At 42.4% G+C, this 19,882-nt stretch overlaps 1 protein-coding gene across 1 annotated transcript in view; it reads right to left on the bottom strand.

Annotated features, from left to right (window-relative positions):
• Nucleotides 1-19,882, bottom strand: part of LOC137299309 (WD repeat-containing protein 48) — a 129,078-nt gene that overhangs the window by 81,729 nt on the left and 27,467 nt on the right. The window contains exon 2 of the mRNA XM_067967965.1: nucleotides 3,420-3,560. Within this exon, the coding sequence (XP_067824066.1) occupies nucleotides 3,420-3,560 (141 nt within the window). The remainder of the gene's footprint in view (nucleotides 1-3,419; nucleotides 3,561-19,882) is intronic.

Below are 19,882 nucleotides of genomic sequence, written 5' to 3'. Positions count from 1 at the left end.
AGGAACCACACATCACTAAGGACAAGGCAACAGCTGCAATAGGATGTGGAACTTTGAGTATCTGCTGGGTTTGACAAAATAAGTGTTCGGTTCATTAAATATTGAATGGAGGCAACCATAGACCCCTATCCACTAAGGTTCAAATTTTTGTTACCACATCATAACCTACCCTAGCTCACCCTCCACGCTCACCTCCAAAACCAAATGCAACAAGGTCATGGATTTCTGTATAGAAACATAGAAAATAGGAGCAGGAGTAGGCCATTCGGCCCTTTGAGCCTGCTTCGCCAGTCAATATGATCATGGCTGATCCTCTATCTCAATACCATATTCCCGTTCTCTCCCCATACCCCTTGATGCCTTTTGTGTCTAGAAATCTATCTAGCTCCATTTTAAATATATTCAGTGACTTGGCCTCCACAGCCTTCTGGTGTAGATAATTCCACAGGTTCACCACCCTCTGAGTGAAGAAATTTCTCCTCATCTCAGTCCTAAATGTCCTATCTCGTATCCTGTGACCCCTCATTTTGGACCCCCCAACCAGGGGAAAACATCCCCCCTGCATCCAGTCTGTCTAGCCCTGTCAGAATTTTATGTTTCAATGAGATCCCCTCTCATTCTTCTAAACGCGAGTGAATACAGGCCAAGTCAACCCAATCTCTCCTCATACATCAGTCCTGCCATCCTAGGAATCAGTCTGGTATCTTTAAGATGGAGGCTACACAAGCAGTTTCTTCTGTTCTTTCATAACCATTCCAGCCTTGATCTTTCACCACTTGATAGGTTCTCCCTTTGTTTCTCCCTTACCCGGTCTAAAATAGTCTCTTCCATGAGATCCACTTCCTGCTGCCTTGATTTCCTCCTGTCCGAACGCCTAACTCATATCACTCAAAACCCCCAAAAGCCAGTTGACATTGGTATCTGAGGGAGAGAACCATGAACATCACTCTCCCCAACAAAACTGGTGTCATCCCCATCCTACTCAAAAAAACAAAAACATCCTCAACCCATCGCAAACCTACCTTTCCTCTTTGAGGTCCTCAAGAATGTCTTTCCTTTCCAGCTCTGTGCTGAACTCTCCAAAAAAACCCCTGTTCAAATCGCTCCAGTCTAACTTCTACCCATGTCACAGCACTAAGACTGTCCTGGTCAAAGTCATAAATGATATGCCCTGTGACTGTGATCATATTGCATTATCGCTCTTCATCCTCTTTCAATCTTTCCACATTGTTGTCCTCCTCCAGTATTTCTCCTTTGTTGACCAGCTCCATGGGACTGTCTTTGCATTGTTCTACTCCTGCCGATATAGATGCAACCAGCAATGGTTTAATCATCTCTTCTGTGCACCATCCCCTGTGGAGTCACACAGAATCTACCTTTGGCCTCTTCCTTTTTCTCAGCTAAATGGTGCCCCTCACATGCATGGGGTCACATGCATGGGGTCACTTTCCATAGGTTTGCTGACAAAACCCTGCTTCCCCACCAAATCTCTCAATTCCATGACTGCCCCGTGCTGTCAGACTGTCGGACATCAAGTTACGATGAGTCAGTACTTTCTTCACTGAAAATCAAAGACTGAATTCACCACGGGGAAGTCATGGTGCACACTTCACTACTTTAGTGATCACATCTCCCATTCTACATATATAGAGTACATAATCAAATATTTCTCCTCAAACCACAAACTGTTTAATAGCCAATCATATGAGAACACAAAGGCAGCACAAAGTAAATCATACGTGATCTCGGCGGGTCACGTTAGACTGCATTCTAGTATTCAACTCACTAATGGATCAACACCAACTTATCCAGCAATTCTTTTTAATTTCTCAGGATTATGGGCAACGTTGGCTCGGCCATAATTATCCCTGGTTGCCCCGAGAAGATAGCAATGGGTCTCCTAGCAGTTGTTTGTACAAATGAGTGCTTTGCTAGGCCACTTCATAGTGTAAACTAGGGTAGATGTAGAGAAGATGTTTCCACTTGTGGGGGCATCCAAAACTAGGGGTCATAAATACAAGATAGTTACTAATAAATCCAATAAAGAATTCAGGAGAATCTTCTTTACTCAGAGTGGTGAGAATGTGGAACTCACTACCACAAGGAGTAGTTGAGGCAAATAGCATAGATGCATTTAAGGGGAAGATAGATAAATGCATTTTTTTTATTCGTTCATGGGATGTGGATGTTGCTGGCAAGGCCGGCATTTATTGCCTATCCCTAATTGCCCTTGAGAAGGTGGTAGTAAGCCGCCTTCTTGAACCGCTACAGTCCACGAGGGAGAAAAGAAAAGGATATATTGATAGGGCGAGATGAATTAAATAGAGTGGGAGGAGGCTCATGTGGAGCATAAACACCGGCATTGGGCTGAATGGCCTGTTTTGGTGCTGTAAATTTTATGTAATTCTATGTAAAACTGGACAACCACATAATGTAGGCCAGACTATATTTTCACAAAAGCAAAATACTGCATATGCTGGAAATCTGAAATATAAACAGAAAATGCTAGAAATATTCAGGTCAAGCAGTATCTGTGGTGAGAGAAACAGAGTTAATGGTTCAAGTTGATGACTTTTCATTAGAACTGGAAGAGCTTAGAAATTTAAACAGTTTATAAGTAAGTACAGAACTAGGAAAAATTGGGGGGGGGGGGGGGGGAGGAAATAACAACGGGAAAGGTCTGTGATAGGGCGGAGGGCAGGAGTGATTAAATGACATGGGATGATAGTACAAGGCAAGATGGTACAAGTAAAGAAACAAAAGATTATATTTTCACTTTATGTTGGCTTAGTGCAGTTTCAGGAGTATTGAGAATGTAGGATGGGAGATAGAACTGTAGAAGTAGTGAAATGTGGAGCAGGACATTAGCGAACCAGTCGGACTTTTAGGACAATCCGACAGCTTTTATGGACAATGGTATTAGCCCACAAATGACCAGATTTACTGAATTCAATTTTATGGTTAAATTTGACCTATGGGTTGCTTATCCAGGACAAATACCACTACACTTCTGTGTACTTAACTAAGACCCTGAAAAGACTTAGCTTTTCATCAGCCTTTAATAACCAGAAGTTATTATTAGGTAGCTTTTGAAAAATACAATTGTTTCTGATGTTGAATGACAGAACAATGAATTTTCCACAAACTTCTGAGGTCACGGATATTCTGTTCAGACATATTCTGAAAGATCGAATGTTTAGTAATTTCAGATTGATTCATGAAAAAGTCTTTAGGTGCTTTGCATTTTGGTACAGAAATGTTGTTAAGTGGGAATTCTGTTTATACATGATCTACATTTTGTATTACTGAATGGGCCCCTGACATTTTCCTACTGTAGATTCTGAAATAAATATTGAGATTGCAGGTTGTAATACTGTTACGGTGTGAGAGACAAAAATATCTTGGATTAAGTTTTTCACCTTGTTCTGGTTCACGCTCCATATCCTGATAATCGAATCTCGACCAGCTGTAAACAGTCTGTTTAACGTGGGATCTAGCTGAAGTGCGTTAACTCCATTGCGATTATATTTCTCTACTTCATCTCTAATAACGTAAGATACCTGAAATAAAAAAGTCAGCCATCAACAATATTACCACACAGAATCACGTCACAGCACAAGATACAAGAAATAAGTTGTAGGGGTTGATTTTTGTAATGACTATTGTTTATAGAAGCAAATATAACTTTTTGGGGTGAATTAAAGCTGCAGCTACCCTTGCTTTTTAATTTCATGTACAAGCGAAAGGTGGTTACTTGTAAGCAAAATTAGGAAAAGTTGGAGACTCAATCTATTTGTAAAATGCTAATCGCAACAGGTAATCAGTAGCAAGATATTTATTTACATATAAAATCTCATTAAAATCCGTCAGTTAGTAATACTGTCCTGTCCCCATTGATAACCCCTTAGGGGTAAAATGTAGTTACTTAGGCTGACAAAAGGTGAGAAGTGGTGTTCCATAAGGATCAGTGCTGGGACCACTGTTGTTTACTATTTACATAAACGAATCGGACTCAGCAATCGGAAGTACAATTTCAAAATTTGCGGACGACACCGAATTGGGGGATATAGTTAATAACTGAGGAGGACGGCGACAAAATACAGGAAGACATTAATAAACTTGCAGAATGGGCATGTAACTGGCAAATTAATTTCAATGCAGGTAAGTGTGAGGTATTACATTTTGGTAGGAAGAATAAGGCAGCCATTGACTGCTTGGATAATAAGAGTCTAAATGGGTTAGAGGAGCAGAGGGATTGGGGGCACTTTGAATCTACATAGGCACATGCCAATTCACAATGTCAAATGCTTCATTGTTCTGTAACATGGCAATTACATGGCAAAATTACAGAATCTGATCTATGTTGCATTTTGATCACTTGTCAACTGATATTGAAATATTCAGCAAAATTAGTCAAGTCCCTTCTTATCAGTTGCTGTCAAACCAGCCCAGGCACTGGCAGTGCTGCTGTATCAGAACAGGTGCGAATATTATGATTCACACATACAAAAACAGCTCACTAGCTCCTCCTCAGATCTCAAAACAGAATATCTGTCCATTGTTGGTCATTTGTCACATTGCTGTTTGTGGAACCTTGCTGTGTGCAAATTGGCTGTCGCGTTTCTTACATTACAACAGTGACCACACTTCACAAGTACTTCACTGGCTGTAAAGCGTTTTGGGACATCCTGAGGGCGTGAAAGGTGCTGTATAAATACAAGTCTTTTTTTTCAAAATGAGGATAAAAGTGTATTGTACAACTTTCTAAAATGCCTGCTCACAAGGAGTTTAAGGCTGATAAACTCTGACCTGTGTGTTTAGAAAATATTAACCTTCCCAACCTGCTTTATCACTGCTTCTTATACAAAGCTGGGCAATATTTTACACCAGCAACTAGAACAATTGTTGCAGTGTTTGTAAAAACAAAAGCATAGAATCTGGCAAGGAATACTTTGAAGAAATCAAGTCTAGAGGTGACAAAGCATGGATAATTGTTTCAGCAGCAGTAGGGGCAGAAGCAAGCAATGTTACCGAGCTGGATATAAACTGTCTTGGTGATGGAAAGGATGTGCAGTTTCAAGTTCAGCTCTAGGTCAAAGAGGATACCAACTTTTCGCACACAGTCAGGTTCAACCTGAGTGGGTGGTCAGAGAAAGGCTGGAGTCAATGGAAAAGGAGCATAGTTTATGACAGTGGCTGAAAATGATGGTTTTGATCTTCCTATTATTTAGTTGGAGGAACTCTTGATTTATCCATAACTTGATGTTGGACATGCAGTCTGAAACAGAGGTGGTTGTTACGTTGAGGGCATTTGGAGAGGCAGAGTTCATATCATCAGCCTACACATGGAAGCTGACCCCATACCTGCAGATGATGTTACAACAACAGCATATATACAGGTTTTCTTTTGTTCTGGCTACCACCTTGCAGTTTCTACAGCAATGAGTGGCAAATGAAAAACACAGGCTTTTATGATCTGTACAGCTAGGAACTAAGTTAACAGCATAGTCATCGCACCAGCATATATAATACCAAGCCAATCAGGACACCACATTTCCTGGCACTACTATAAAGTTACTATTAAGTTTATTAAATACTATCCTCAATGAGCACGTTCAGATAAGAATGTATTAAAATTTGTATCAGTAATTACAATACCATTGTAACTTTCTATACTTCTAAAATCACATAAATCGACCTTTCACTATGTACTACTGTAATTTTAAGTAATACAGGTATTAGATACATCACCAGCTAACTGGAAAGGATGCAATAAACTCATCAGGGATACAGATAATCAAGTTTCAGTTAAAACTACAACCTGGAATTTCCTATAAGTTTGCGTACAAACGTGTAATTGCGGCATAATGCCAATTTCTAGTGTAAATATCAATGAAATTCTGGCGGAAGGGACTTACGGCAGTTCTTGCACTGCGCCTGAATTTCCATGGAGTTCACAGCTCATTAACATGGCGCCGCCCCATGAGAAAAAGGAGTGGAAGGTGTGAATTTCCTGCGATTACGCTAATTCAAAATAGGTGTAAATATACGCCCATAATTCTAGATGCAAAAGGGACCCGTAGTCACCTGATCTTGGTGTAAATCAGCTCTGCACAATAATCAGTTATGTAGATTATGACAAAACTAACTTAACATTCAGGATTCAGGCAAATATTTGCCTGATCAAATTTTCAGAACAAAACCTTGTGAATAGTTTTCTTTAAAAAATTGTTAAGCAGCCTCTAGTATCATATAAATTGTATACAAAACCATTAATAGAAAACAAATCAATTAAGTGTAACCTGTTCACTAGTCAGCTATCATGACAGCTGAATAAATAACTATGTAAAGATTTTATAATGAATGCTAGAATAGTGAACTGAAATCCTTCAGACACTGACAGACCCTCAGGTTGTCGTTAGGATGGCTTCGATTCAAGGAATCTACAGAGCTAGAGTAAGATGTGAAACACGGTCCATTAATGTACTAACCACCTGCTTTACAGCATGGTGGAAAATGGGAATCCTGCTTAGTGTTCCCCTATAGAGGAGGAAGGGAAAGCAGGAGTGTAAGTCAGGTAAGATTACTATCAGCTCCACAGTTGCATTGGCAGAGTGGTCTCAAGCATATGAAGTTTCATAATCAATACAGAATGTCCTTCTCACTCTTATTCCCAACCCACAAGACACTTCATCTAAGTAGGTAAGCATCTAAGAGCAAGGAAACTGATTTACCTCAGTCAGTTAAGGTGTGGGAAGGATCAAATTGTGGTTTTTCACTACTTAATTGTTGGACTTAACAAATACAAGTGCATTGAATTATTTTGCAATTTTTAGTGTAGTTCACTGCATGTTCATTTTTCCATTCACGTTTACACAAACATTACAAAGAACAGAATATCCGAACTTGAAACAGACATGGGTGATCACTGTACACTATTAAAAACTACAATTTCTCTTCATAACCTTTGAAATGTGCCATCTTAAACTTTGCATCTTTCTATTTTCTTGCCGTTGAAGTTCATTATCTGAAAATGTGGCACTTGCAGTACTAAGTTCTTAATACTCAAAAGAAATGGTTTCCTAGGGCTTAAGCTTCATTTGCTTTGTGCCTAGAAGTGCAGGAGCTAGAGTCCACAGCCAACACATTCACAAACCATGGCACTTGACAATTGTATGTCCAGACCAACAGGAGTGGACATTCAACTGAAAGCTGCCTCGGCTTATGGCAGAGTTTCAAAACGCAACTAGTTACACAAAGATCATTTCTAGTCCTTATAAAAGGCGTTGATGCTCTGTGGGTTGAAATGTAAAGTTGTAGCAATAAATCAGTCAATATACTAATGTTATTAGGAAAAGGTAATGTGCACAAGAGCAAGTAATCAACCATTTTCTAAATGGAGAGGCTGTAATTACCTGCTACATTCGTAAGTTAATAAAAGTGCAAATTCCATTATTTTGGAATGATATTATGTAGTGCTGTGGAAGACATTAAAAACATAAATGAATTGCTCTTGCAATTGCCGACAGATTAAAGCAGCAAAATTGTTTCTTCAAAGTAGAAACCAATCCACATTATCCAATAAAACCATATCGTGTGGATCAATTGTGTTTCGTTTTAAATTAGTTTTTTTTTTAAAAAGGTGTCTGGCAAAATTGAACAATGAGAAAGCCATTCATACACAAGGTAATGAAGCATTTAAATCACAGGCATCTCTCATACTGCACATCTGGTCCAGGTACTTAAAAGGGAGATGCAGTGGCAGGTGCTGGGTTACAGAGAGTGTGCAAAAGTCAGCCCGTCAGCATTTTAACCATGAAGTAACTTATACACCAGGGTGGGGGAAGCTTTGGAAGAAAAGCATGATCATCTGAAAAAGAAAACCGAACAAGCAGTCGTCTTTATTTTTCTTTAACAAAGCCAATTTTGATGTAACACCAATTATATCTTACTCTTCTCAGAGCACAACTGGAACAGTGTCAGAATGGTGGATGTAGCAACAGGGCTGGGGAGCTTTAAAATGAGGTCTCAACTTTCCTTTATAAATTGGTACTAAATCATTTCAGAGATGAATTAGAAAGGATCCCATAGTAAATGATTTGCTGCCCCACACATTTCTGATGTCTACCATTAGGAACATAGCTTGACCTTACAGCTCCTAATTAGAATGGTGCATTTGTGGAAGAAATGTGTGCATTGTCAATTCAAATAAAACCCCTGATTTAAAGGTTACGTTTATATCACTTTTTTAAAAAAAAACACTTTTTTACGTTCTGTAGTCAAATTAGGTGCATAAGAAATTTCAGCGTAAACTGCTGTTGGAAAAATGATCGTAATAATTTCAGCGTTACTTGCCGATAACTCTCCAGTGTTTGCTCTTCTCCAATTTGGCAAATTCCACTTTGAAAGCTAACCATTTCCTTTCTGAGCAGTATCTAATTGACTATCTGCCAGCTATTTTCTTATAAATCCTATTTTTTTTTTATTATTCGTTCATGGGTTGTGGGCGTCGCTGGCAAGGCCAGCATTTATTGCCCATCCCTAATTGCCCTCGAGAAGGTGGTGGTGAGTCACCTTCTTGAACCGCTGCAGTCCATGTGGTGAAGGTTCTCCCACAGTGCTGTTAGGTAGGGAGTTCCAGGATTTTAACCCAGCGACGATGAAGAAACTGCGATATATTTCCAAGTCAGGATGGTGTGTGACTTGGAGGGGAACGTGCAGGTGGTGTTGTTCCCATGTGCCTGCCGCCCTTGTCCTTGTCCTTCTAGGTGGTAGCGGGTTTGGGAGGTGCTGTCGAAGAAACCTTGGCAAGTTGCTGCAGTGCATCCTGTGGATGGTATACACTGCAGCCACTGTGCGCCGGGGGTGAAGGGAGTGAATGTTTAGGCTGGTGGATGGGTGCCAATCAAGCGGGCTGCTTTGTCCTGGATGGTGTCGAGCTTCTTGAATGTTGTTGGAGCTGCGCTCATCCAGGCAAGTGGAGAGTATTCCATCACACTCCTGACTTGTGCCTTCTAGATGAAGCAAAGGTGAGTCACTTGCCGCAGAATACCCAGCCTCTCTGTTCTTGTAGCCATAGTATTTATGTGGCTGATCCAATTAAGTTTCTGGTCAATGGTGACCCCCAGGATGTTGTTGGTGGGAGATTCGGCGATGGTAATGCTGTTGAATGTCATGGGGAGGTGGTTAGACTCTCTCTTATTGGAGATGGTCATTGCCTGGCACTTGTTTGGCGTGAATGTTACTTGCCACTTATCAGCTCCAGCCTGGACGTTGTCCAGGTCTTGTTGCATGCGGGCATGGACTGCTTCATTATTTGAGGGGTTGCAAATGAAACTGGATATTGTGCAATCATCAGCGAAGATCCCCATTTCTGATCTCATGATGGAGGGAACGTCATTGATGAAGCAGCTGAAGATGGTTGGGCCTAGGACACTGCCCTGAGGAACTCCTGCAGCAATGTCCTGGGGCTGAGATGATTGGCCTCCAACAACCACTACCATCTTCCTTTGTGCTAGGTATGACTCCAGCCACTGGAGAGTTTTCCCCCCCGATTCCCATTGACTTCAATTTTACTAGGTCTCCTTGGTGCCACACTCTGTCAAATGCTGCCTGGATGTCAAGGGCAGTCTCTCACCTCACCTCTGGAATTCAGCTCTTTTGTCCATGTTTGGACCAAGGCTGTAATGAGGTCTGGAGCAGAGTTGTCTTGGCAGAACCCAAACTGAGCATCGGTGAGTAGGTTATTGGTGTGTAAGTGCCACTTGATAGCACTGTCGACGACACCTTCCATCACTCTGCTGATGATCGAGAGTAGACTGATGGGGTGGTAATTGGCCGGATTGGATTTGTCCTGCTTTTTGTGGACAGGACATACCTGGGCAATTTTCCGCATTGTCGGGTAGATGCCAGTGTTGTAGCTGTACTGAACCGTTTGGCTAGAGGCGTGGCTGGTTCTAGAGCGCAAGTCTTCAGCACTACAGCCGGGATGTTGTCGGGGCCCATAGCCTTTGCTGTATCCAGTGCACTCAGCCGTTTCTTGATATCACGTGGAGTGAATTGAATTGGCTGAAGGCTGGCTTCTGTGATGGTGGGGATATCGGGAGGAGGCAGAGATGGATCATTCACTCGGCACTTCTGGCTTAAGACGGTTGCAAACGCTTCAGCCTTGTCTTTTGCACTCACGTGCTGGACTCATTTAGGATGGGGATGTTTACAGAGCCTCCTCCTCCCGTTAGTTGTTTAATTGTCCACCACCATTCACGACTGGATGTGGTAGGACTGCAGAGCTTTGATCTGATCCATTGGTTATGGAATCGCTTAGCTGTCGATAGCACGTTGCTTCCGCTGTTTAGCATGCATGTAGTCCTGAGTTGTAGCTTCACCAGGTTGGCACCTCATTTTTAGGTATGCCTGGTGCTGCTCCTGGCATGCTCCTCTATACTCTTCATTGAACCAGGTTGATCCCCTGGCTTGTTGGTAATGGCAGAGTAAAGGCCACCTCACTGGCAACAGGCGAGGTACCGGAGGATTGGAGGACTGCTAACGTTGCACCGTTGTTTAAAAAGGGAGAAAGAGACAGACCAAGTAATTATAGGCCAGTCAGTCTAATCGCGGTGGTGGGCAAATTATTGGAATTGATTCGGAGGGACAGCATAAATAGTCATTTAGAAAGGCACTGGTGCCACATGCTAGCCGGGCCATGAGGTTACAGATTGTGCTGGAATACAATTCTGCTGCTGCTGATGGTCTTTGAAAGTAGGGAAATCGCCAGGCCTGGATGAAACATACCCCAGGCTGTTAGAAGAAGCAGGGGAGGAAATAGTGGAGGCTCTGACCATCGTTTTCCAATCCTCCCTGGCTACAGGTGAGGCACCGGAGGATTGGAGGACTGCTAATCTTGTACCGTTTTTTAAAAACGGAGAGACAGACCAAGTAATTATAGGCCAGTCAGTCTAACCTCGGTGGTGGGCAAATTATTGGAATAGATTCTGAGGGACAGCATAAATCGTCATTTAGAAAGGCACTGGTGCCATGTGCTAGTGAGGATAGGAACAGGAGAATAGACCAGATGAATACGTGGCTGCAGGGACGGTGTAGGCAGGAGTGATTTAGATTCCTGGGACATTGGGACGAGTTCTGGGGAAGGTGGGACCTGTCGAAGCAGGACGGGTTATGCCCGAGCAGGACCGGGGCCGATGACCTCGCGGGGTGTTTGCTCGTGCTGTTGGGGAAGGTTTAAACTAGAACGGCAGGGGGATGGGAACTTGAGCAGGGAGACAGAGGAGGGGAAAACAAGGATAGAAACAAAAAAGATAGAAAGGGAAGAAGCAATAGTGGAAGGCAGAGAAAACAAGGGCAAAAAACAAAAATAGGGTCATAGTTTTATTTTGCACTAAGATGACTAGCAATCTTAAAAAGACAAGTCTAAAGGCATTGTGTCTTAATGCGCAGAGCATTCGCAATAAGCTAGATGAATTAACAACGCAGATAATATTAACGGTTATGATATAGTTGCGATTACGGAGACATGGCTGCAGGGTGACCAAGGATGGGAACTGAACATCCAAGGATATTCAATATTTAGGAAGGACAGGCAAAAAGGGAAAGGAGGTGGGGTAGCGTTGTTAGTAAAGGAGGAAATCAATGCAATAGTGAGGAAGGATATTGGCTCGGAAAATCACGATGTGGAATCTGTATGGGTGGAGCTAAGAAATACCAAGAGGCAGAAAACGTTGGTGGGGGTTGTCTATAGGCCCCCAAACAGTAGTGGAGATGTAGGGGAGGCCATTAAACAGGAAATTAGAGACGCATGCAAGAAGGGTACAACTATAATCATGGGTGACTTTAATCTACATATAGATTGGCCAAACCAAATTAGCAATAATACCGTGGGGGAGGAATTCCTGGAGTGTACACGTGATGGTTTTCTAGACCAATACGTTGACGAACCAACTAGAGAACAGGCGATCCTAGACTGGGTATTGCGCAATGAGAAAGGATTAATTTACAATCTTATTGTGTGGGGTCCCTTAGGGAAGAGCGACCATAACATGATGAATTCCTCATTAAGATGGAGAGTGAAGTAGTTGAATCCGGAACTAGGGTCCTGAATCTAAAAAGGAAATTACGAAAGTAAGAGGTGCAAGTTGATTGGGGAACTTTACTAAAAAGGGATGACGGTGGATAGGCAATGGCTAATATTTAAAGAACGTGTGCAGGAATTACAACAATTATTCATTTCTGTCTGGTGCAAAAATAAAACAGGAAAGGTGGCTCAACCGTGGCTTACAAAAGAAATTAGGGATAGTATTAGATCCAAAGAGGAGACATATAAAATGGCCAGAAAAAGCAGCAAGCCTGAGGATTGGGAGCAGTTTAAAATTCAGCAAAGGAGAACAAAGAGATTGATGAAGAGGGAAAAAATAGAATGTGAGAGGGAGCATAGCAGGGAACATAAAAACTGACTGTAATAGCTTCTATAAATATGTCAAGAGAAAAAGATTAGTGAAGACAAATGTCGGTCCCTTACAGTCAGAAATGGGGGAAATTACAAAGGGGAACAAAGAAATGGCAGAACAATTAAACACATACTTTGGTTCTATTTTCACAAAGGAGGACACAAATAACCTCCCAGAAATGTTAGGGAACCAAAGGTCTAGTGAGAGGGAGGAATTAAAGGAAATCAGTATTAATAAAAAAAAGTGCTAGGGAAATTAATGGGGCTAAAGGCTGACAAATCCCCAGGGCCTGATAATCTACATCCTAGAGAACTAAAGGAAGTGGCTCTGGAAATAGTGGATGCATTGGTGGTCATCTTCCAAAATTCTATAGACTCTGGAACAGTTCCTACCGATTGGAGGGTGGCAAATGTAACCCCACTATTTAAAATTGGAGGGAGAAAAAAAAAACAGGGAATTATAGACTAGTTAGCCTAACCCTAACCCTAATGTAGTGGGGAAAATGCTAGAGTCTATTATAAAAGATGTGATAACAGAACACTTGGAAGGCATTAACGGGATTGGACAAAATCAGCATGGGTTTATAAAAGGGAAATCATGCTTAACAAAGCTACTGGAGTTTTTTTGAGGATGTAACTAGTAGAATAGATAGGGGAGAACCAGTGGATATGGTGTACTTGGATTTTCAGAAGGCTTTTGATAAGGTCCCACGCAAGAGGTTAGTGTGCAAAATTAAAGCACATAGGAATATTGAGAATTGGTTGACAGACAGGAAACAGAGAGTAGGAATAAACGGGTCTTTTTCCGGGTGGCAGGCAGTGACTAGTGGGGAACCGCAGGGATCAGTGCTTGGGCCCCAGCTATTCACAATATATATCAATGATTTGGATGAGGGAACTAAATGTAACATTTCCAAGTTTGCAGACGACACAAAGCTGGGGTGGAATGTGAGCTGTGAGGAGGATGCAAAGAGGCTCCAATGTGATTTAGACAAGTTGGGTGAGTGGGCAAGAACATGGCAGATGCAGTATAACGTGCATAAATGTGAGGTTATCCACTTTAGTTGTAAAAACAGAAAGGCAGATTATCTGAATGGTGATAGATTGGGAAAAGGGGAGGTGCAACGAGACCTGGGTGTCCTTGTACACCAGTCGCTGGAAGCGAGCATTCAGGTGCAGCAAGCAGTTAGGAAGGCGAATGGTATGTCGGCCTTCATTGCAAGAGGATTTGAGTACAGGAGCAGGGATGTCTTACTGCAGTTATACAGGGCCTTGGTGAGACCACATTTGGAGGTAGTGTGTGCAGTTTTGGTCTCCTTATCTGGGGAAGGATGTTCTTGCCATGGAGGGAGTGCAACAAAGATTTACCAGACTGATTCCTGGGATGGCAGGACTGACGTATGAGGAGAGATTGAGTCGACTAGGCCTATATTCACTAGAGTTTAGAGGAACGAGAGGTGATCTCATCAAAACATATAAAATTCTAACAGGACTAGACAGACTAGATTCAGGGAGGATGTTCCCGATGGCTGGGGAGTCCAGAAATAGGGGTCACAGTCTCAGGATACGGGGTATGCCATTTAGAACCGAGATGAGGACAAATTTCTTCACTCAGAGGGTGGTGAACCTGTGGAATTCTCTACCACAGAAGGCAGTGGAGGCCAAGTCATTAGATACATTCAAGAAGGATATAGAGATATTTCTTAATGCTAACGGGATCAAGGGATATGGGGAAAAAGCAGGAACAGGGTACTGATTTAGACGATCAGCCATGATCATTTTGAATGGCGGAGCAGGCCCGAATAGCCTATTCTTGCTCCTATTTTCTGTAATCAAGGACAGCCTGCAAGCATTTGTTAAGTTAGGTCGTGTCTGACTAACTTGATTGAATTTTTGAGGAGGTAACAAGGAGAGTCGATGAGGGTAGCACGTTTGATGTAGTGTACATGGATTTTTAGCAAGGCTTTTAACAAGGTCCCACATAGCAGTAAAAGTAAAAGCCCATGGGATCCAAGGGAAAGTGGCTAGTTGGATCCAAAATCGGCTCAGTGGCAGGAAGCAAAGGGTAATTGTTTACGGGTGCTTTTGCGACTGGAAGGCCGTTTCCAGTGGGGTCCTGCAAGGCTCAGTACTAGGTCCCTTGCTTTTTGTGGTACATATTAATAATTTGGACTTGTATGTGGGGGGCTTGATCAAGAAGTTTGCAGATGATACAAAAATTGGCCATGTGGTTGATAGTGAGGAGGAAAGCTGTAGGCTGCAGGAAGATATCAATGGCCTGGTCAGGTGGGCAGAAAAGTGGCAAATGGAATTCAATCCAGAGAAGTGTGAGGTAATGCATTTGGGGAGGGCAAACAAAGCAAGGGAGTACACAATAAATGGGAAGATACTGAGAGGTGTAGAGAAATGAAGGGACCTTGGTGTGCATGTTCACAGATCCCTAAAAGGTAGGAGGACAGATAGATAAGGTGGTTAAGAAGGCATATGGAATACTTTCCTTTATTAGCCGAGGCATAGAATACAAGAGCAGGGAGGTTATGCTAGAACTGTATAAAACATCAGTTAGGCCACAGCTTGAGTACCACGTAAAGTTCTGGTCACCACATTACAGGAAAGATGCGATTGCACTAGAGAGGGCACAGAGGAGATTTATGAGGATGTTGCTAGCGCTGGAGAATTTTAGCTATGAGAAAAGATTGGACAGGCTGGGATTGTTTTCTTTGGAACAAAAGGAGGCTGAAGGGAGATTTAATTGAGGTATATATAAAATTATGACGGGACTAGGTCGAGTGGATAGGGAGGATCTATTTCCCTTAGCAGATGGGTCAGTGACGAGGGGGCATAGATTTAAAGTAATTGGTAGAAGGATTAGACGGGAGCTGAGGAGCAATTTTTTCACCCAGTTGAGTGGAACTCACTGCCTGAAAGGGTGGCAGAGGCAGAAACCTTCGACTCATTTAAAAAGTACTTGGATGTGCACTTGAAGTGCTGTAACCTACAGGGCTACAGAACAAGTGCTGGAAAGTGGGATTAAGCTGGATAGCTCTTTTTTGGCTGGCACGGAAACGATCGGCCGAATTGCCTCCTTCTGTGCCGTAACTTTCTATGATTCTATGTAAATGTACAATGGTAAAAATAGTCTTGCAAATATCCTGATACTTATGTAAATAGAAGTGTCACTCATCTTTTTGGTGCATTAGCAACAATACATAATAGGAAAAAATTGCACCCAAGCCAACAGACTTTAATGTTGTCCCAATACACTGTATGTTATACTTAGCTCATCACCTCAAATTGTTCCCACCACTACCATCACCAGTACTTATACTGTGTTCCTTCCAAACACAAATCAAGTTTGAAAAAAAAATCTATAATTGTATTCCAAGGTGTTTTCCACAGTTCAAGTTGATAAAGTATGTGATTTTTTTTGTACCGTATTAAAATCCTACTGAGATCAAGATAATCAAAGAAGAGTGAAACAGGCTTGGCCAGAAGCAACACAGATCCTACAGGAAGGAAAGGACGATAATAAAACAAAAATCACATCCTGAAATTTTTACGTGGAAATGTCAACACAATGCTGCCAACTTCACGCTACGCAGACACAGAGGCAGCATACCAATGCCAACCTAGCATCTGACAATAAACAGACAGCACAGAGTAGAAAAGGTACATGCAAGCTAACACCAAGCACACACTCGAATCGGAAAGGGCTTCTTTTTTTGCAACGAAACGTCTGAGTCTGATCAACGGGACCAGCGACATTTCCAAAGAACCAAACCTGCAAACACAATTTATACTGGAAATGAAAGGTAGGTTTTTGGTTAACAATCAAGTGAGCATTTGGACTGTGCAGCAATCTTTTCTCGGATCAAGACTTGAGGAATAACCTAAATTCCTTGGTCAATGCACATTATATATTAGATTAGTTTTATCAAGCCAAACCTAAACGCAAGAGAATCTGTCTTTAACTACTCGAGGATTTCTCATTCTTGATAGCAACTTTTGTTTTAGTACCACCATGATTAGAGCAAACTGCTTCCACTATTTACAATAAAAAAAACCTGTCAATATTCTTCGTAAGTATTTTATAATTTGAAACAATTTTTGTTATTATCGACATTGATTCGCATTACAAGATAATAAGGAGGAATGAAAGGAAATAAATCCTATAAAAATAAAATATCCTTTGGTATAGATAGATGAAGAGTTTGCCGTTGGTGGGGGGGGTGGGGAAACCTGCATCAGGCCACAAAGGCTCTGGTGTATAATGCAGAAAAAAAATAGAAGGTAGAAATCAAATAACGTTAACCTAAGGTAGATGTAATTGTCCCCTTATTTAGTTGATGAGCAGATCCTGAACACTGAAAGTTAACTTTAACGTGGCACCGTAACTCAACTAGGGCCAACGTTAGATGTAACTGTTTTCCTTACTCCACTGAAACTTTCCAGAAGTTTTTTTTGGGGCGGAAGAGAGGAAAAGGAGAAAGAAAGACTGCCCACCCTCCTTAAGCACATCTCCTTTACAGAGCAGCACTGGTGTCAGCTGTGGAGAAGCCCAAGTCTAGATTGTTATCTCAACAAAATCACTGAAGATGAACAAACACAGTGAAGGACGATAAGGAAAAATACAAACTGATCTGTAAAATGGCCAGACAGGTAAACCAAAGGCTCAATTTGAGTAAAAGTATATAGATATTGATTTCACGATGGTGCAGCATATTAGAACACCAGAATGGTAGGGCTCAAGGTTGTACCTATATAGCAATCCTTCGATGTGCAGCCAAGCACAGGCACAGTGCAAAGACTAAATACTTCCTCACAGGGGAGGGACAGAAAGCAGGAGTTGTCACATCTTCCAGTAGCTAATTAAGGCAAAAGTGCAGTTCTGCCACCACCAGTTGCACTTGCTAAATAAGAGTGCTGATTTATCTTGTTTTAGGGCACCGAGACCCCACTCTGAAAAATAAACAGACTAATGCACCCAAGAGCTCTGGGAGTTAGTTGCTTGGCTGCCTGTTCAGCTGGACGATTGTGCAAAAGAGATGACGAGGGGAGAAAAACAGGGAACCTAAAATGGGGTAAAATGTTTAAAAATGATTTTTAAATTTGAAAACAAATACAAACTGGATGCTAGAAAACAGTTGTTAAATCTAGACCGTTCCCCTCTATTATTCAATACTGTCTACATTATTGTATCAGTAAGCAATAGTTTATACAGCAATAGCATTTACCAACAAAGGTAAAGCACTGAGTCACAGTACTTAGTGTATATAAAATCTCACAGCAGTGACAGATTGTAAAGTATTTAAAGCTGGAGTTTCAAATCTAATATCACAGTTCAAGACGGATGGGATGCATCTCAACATAGCGGGGACCAATGTCCTAGCAGGGAGGTTCACTAGTGCTATTGGGGAGGGTTTAAACTAATTTAGCAGGAGGATGGGCACCAGGACATAGCATTAGAAAGGAGAAACAAGGTGCACAAAGGATTGGGAGAGACAGACAGCACTAGAGTAAGAAATAGTACAGTTTTAGGTGGGATCAGATAGAGAGAATACGAGAAGGTCTAAGATAGGTTTAGAGTGCATGTGTATAAACGCACGAAGCATAGTAAATAAGGTTGGTGAGCTGCAGGCGCAAATAGCCACATGGGAACATGATGTAGTGGCGATAACGGAAACCTGGCTCAAAAAAGGGCAGGATCGGGTACTAAATATTCCTGGATACAAGGAGTTCAGGAAAGATAGGGAAGGGAAAAAAAGGAAGGTTGGGGAGGGGTGGGGTGTGTGGCAGTGTTGATTAAGGAGAACACTGCAGTGCTGGAGAGAGAGGATATCCTTGAGGGGCCTTTCCAGATGGACGAGCTAAGATGGAACTTCCTCATTTGTATCTATCATGTGACTTCAAAGCAAACTCCCTGCAATGGAAGAACAAATATTCAAAAACTTTTTTTTTATTCCTTCATGAGATGTGGGCATCACTGGCAAGACCAGCATTTATTGCCCATCCCTAATTGCCCTTGAGAAGGTAGTGGTGAGCCGCCGCCTTGAACCGCTGCAGTCCGTGGGGTGAAGATTCTCCCACAGTGCTGTTAGGTAGGGAGTTCCAGGATTTGGACCCAGCGACGATGAAGGAACGGCGATATATTTCCAAGTCAGGATGGTGTGTGACTTGGAGGAGAACGTGCAGATGGTGTTGTTCCCATGTGCCTGCTGCCCTTATCCTTCTAGGTGGTAGATGTTGTGTGTTTGGGAGGTGCTGTCGAATGAGCCTTGGTGAGTTGCTACAGTGCATCCTGTAGATGGTACGCACCACAGCAACGGTGCGCCGGTGGTGAAAGGAGTGAATGTTTAGAGTGGAGGATGGGCTACCAATCAAGCGGGCTGCTTCGTCCTGGATGGTGTCGATCTTGAGTGTTGTTGGAGCTGTACTCATCCAGGCAAGTAGAGAGTATTCCATCACACTCCTGGCTTGTGCCTTGTAGATGGTGGAAAGGCTTTGGAGAGTCAGGTGGTGAGTCACTTGCCACAGAATACCCAGCCTCTGGCCTGCTCTTGTAGCCACAGTATTTACGTGGCTGGTCCAGTTAAGTTTCTGGTCAATGGTGACCCTCAGGATGTTGATGGCGGGGGATTCGGCGATGGTAATGCCGTTGAATGTCATGGGGAGGTGGTTAGACTCTCTCTTGTTGGAGATGGTCATTGCCTGGCACTTGTCTGGCACGAATGTCACTTGCCACTTATCAGCCCAAGCCTGGATGTTGTCCAAGTCATCCTGCATGCAGGCACGGACTGCTTCATTATCTGAGGGGTTGCGAATGGAACTGAACACTGTGCAATCAGCAAACATCCCCATTTCTGACCACAAAATGGTGGGAAGGTCATTGATGAAGCAGCTGAAGATGGTTGGGCCGAGGACACTGCCCTGAGGAACTCCTGCAGCAATGTCCTGGGGCTGAAATCATTGGCCTCCAACAACTACTACCCGAACTTCAAGGATTAAGTTACGAGGGGAGAGATTACACAAATTGGGGCTGTATTCTCTAGAGTTTAGAAGGTTACGGGGTGATCTGATCAAAGTTTATAAGATATTAAGGGGAACGGATAGGGTGGATAGAGAGAAACTATTTCCGCTGTTTGGGGATTCTAGGAGTAGGGGGCACAGTCTAAAAATTAGAGCCAGACCTTTCAGGTGCAAGATTAGAAAACATTTCTGCACACAAAGGGTGGTAGAAGTTTGGAACTCTCTTCCGCAAATGGCAATTGATACTAGCTCAATTGCTAAATTTAAATGTGAGATAGATAGCTTTTTGGCAACCAAAGGTATTAAGGGATATGGGCCAAAGGCAGGTATATGGAGCTGGATCACAGATCAGCCATGATCTTATCAAATGGTGGAACAGGCATGAGGGGCTGAATG

The sequence above is a fragment of the Heptranchias perlo genome, chromosome 2 (genome assembly GCF_035084215.1).
Source record: "Heptranchias perlo isolate sHepPer1 chromosome 2, sHepPer1.hap1, whole genome shotgun sequence".
Lineage (NCBI taxonomy): Eukaryota > Metazoa > Chordata > Chondrichthyes > Hexanchiformes > Hexanchidae > Heptranchias > Heptranchias perlo.
The sequence above is the reverse complement of the archived record's forward strand: the minus strand, read 5'-3'. Positions and strand labels throughout refer to the sequence as shown.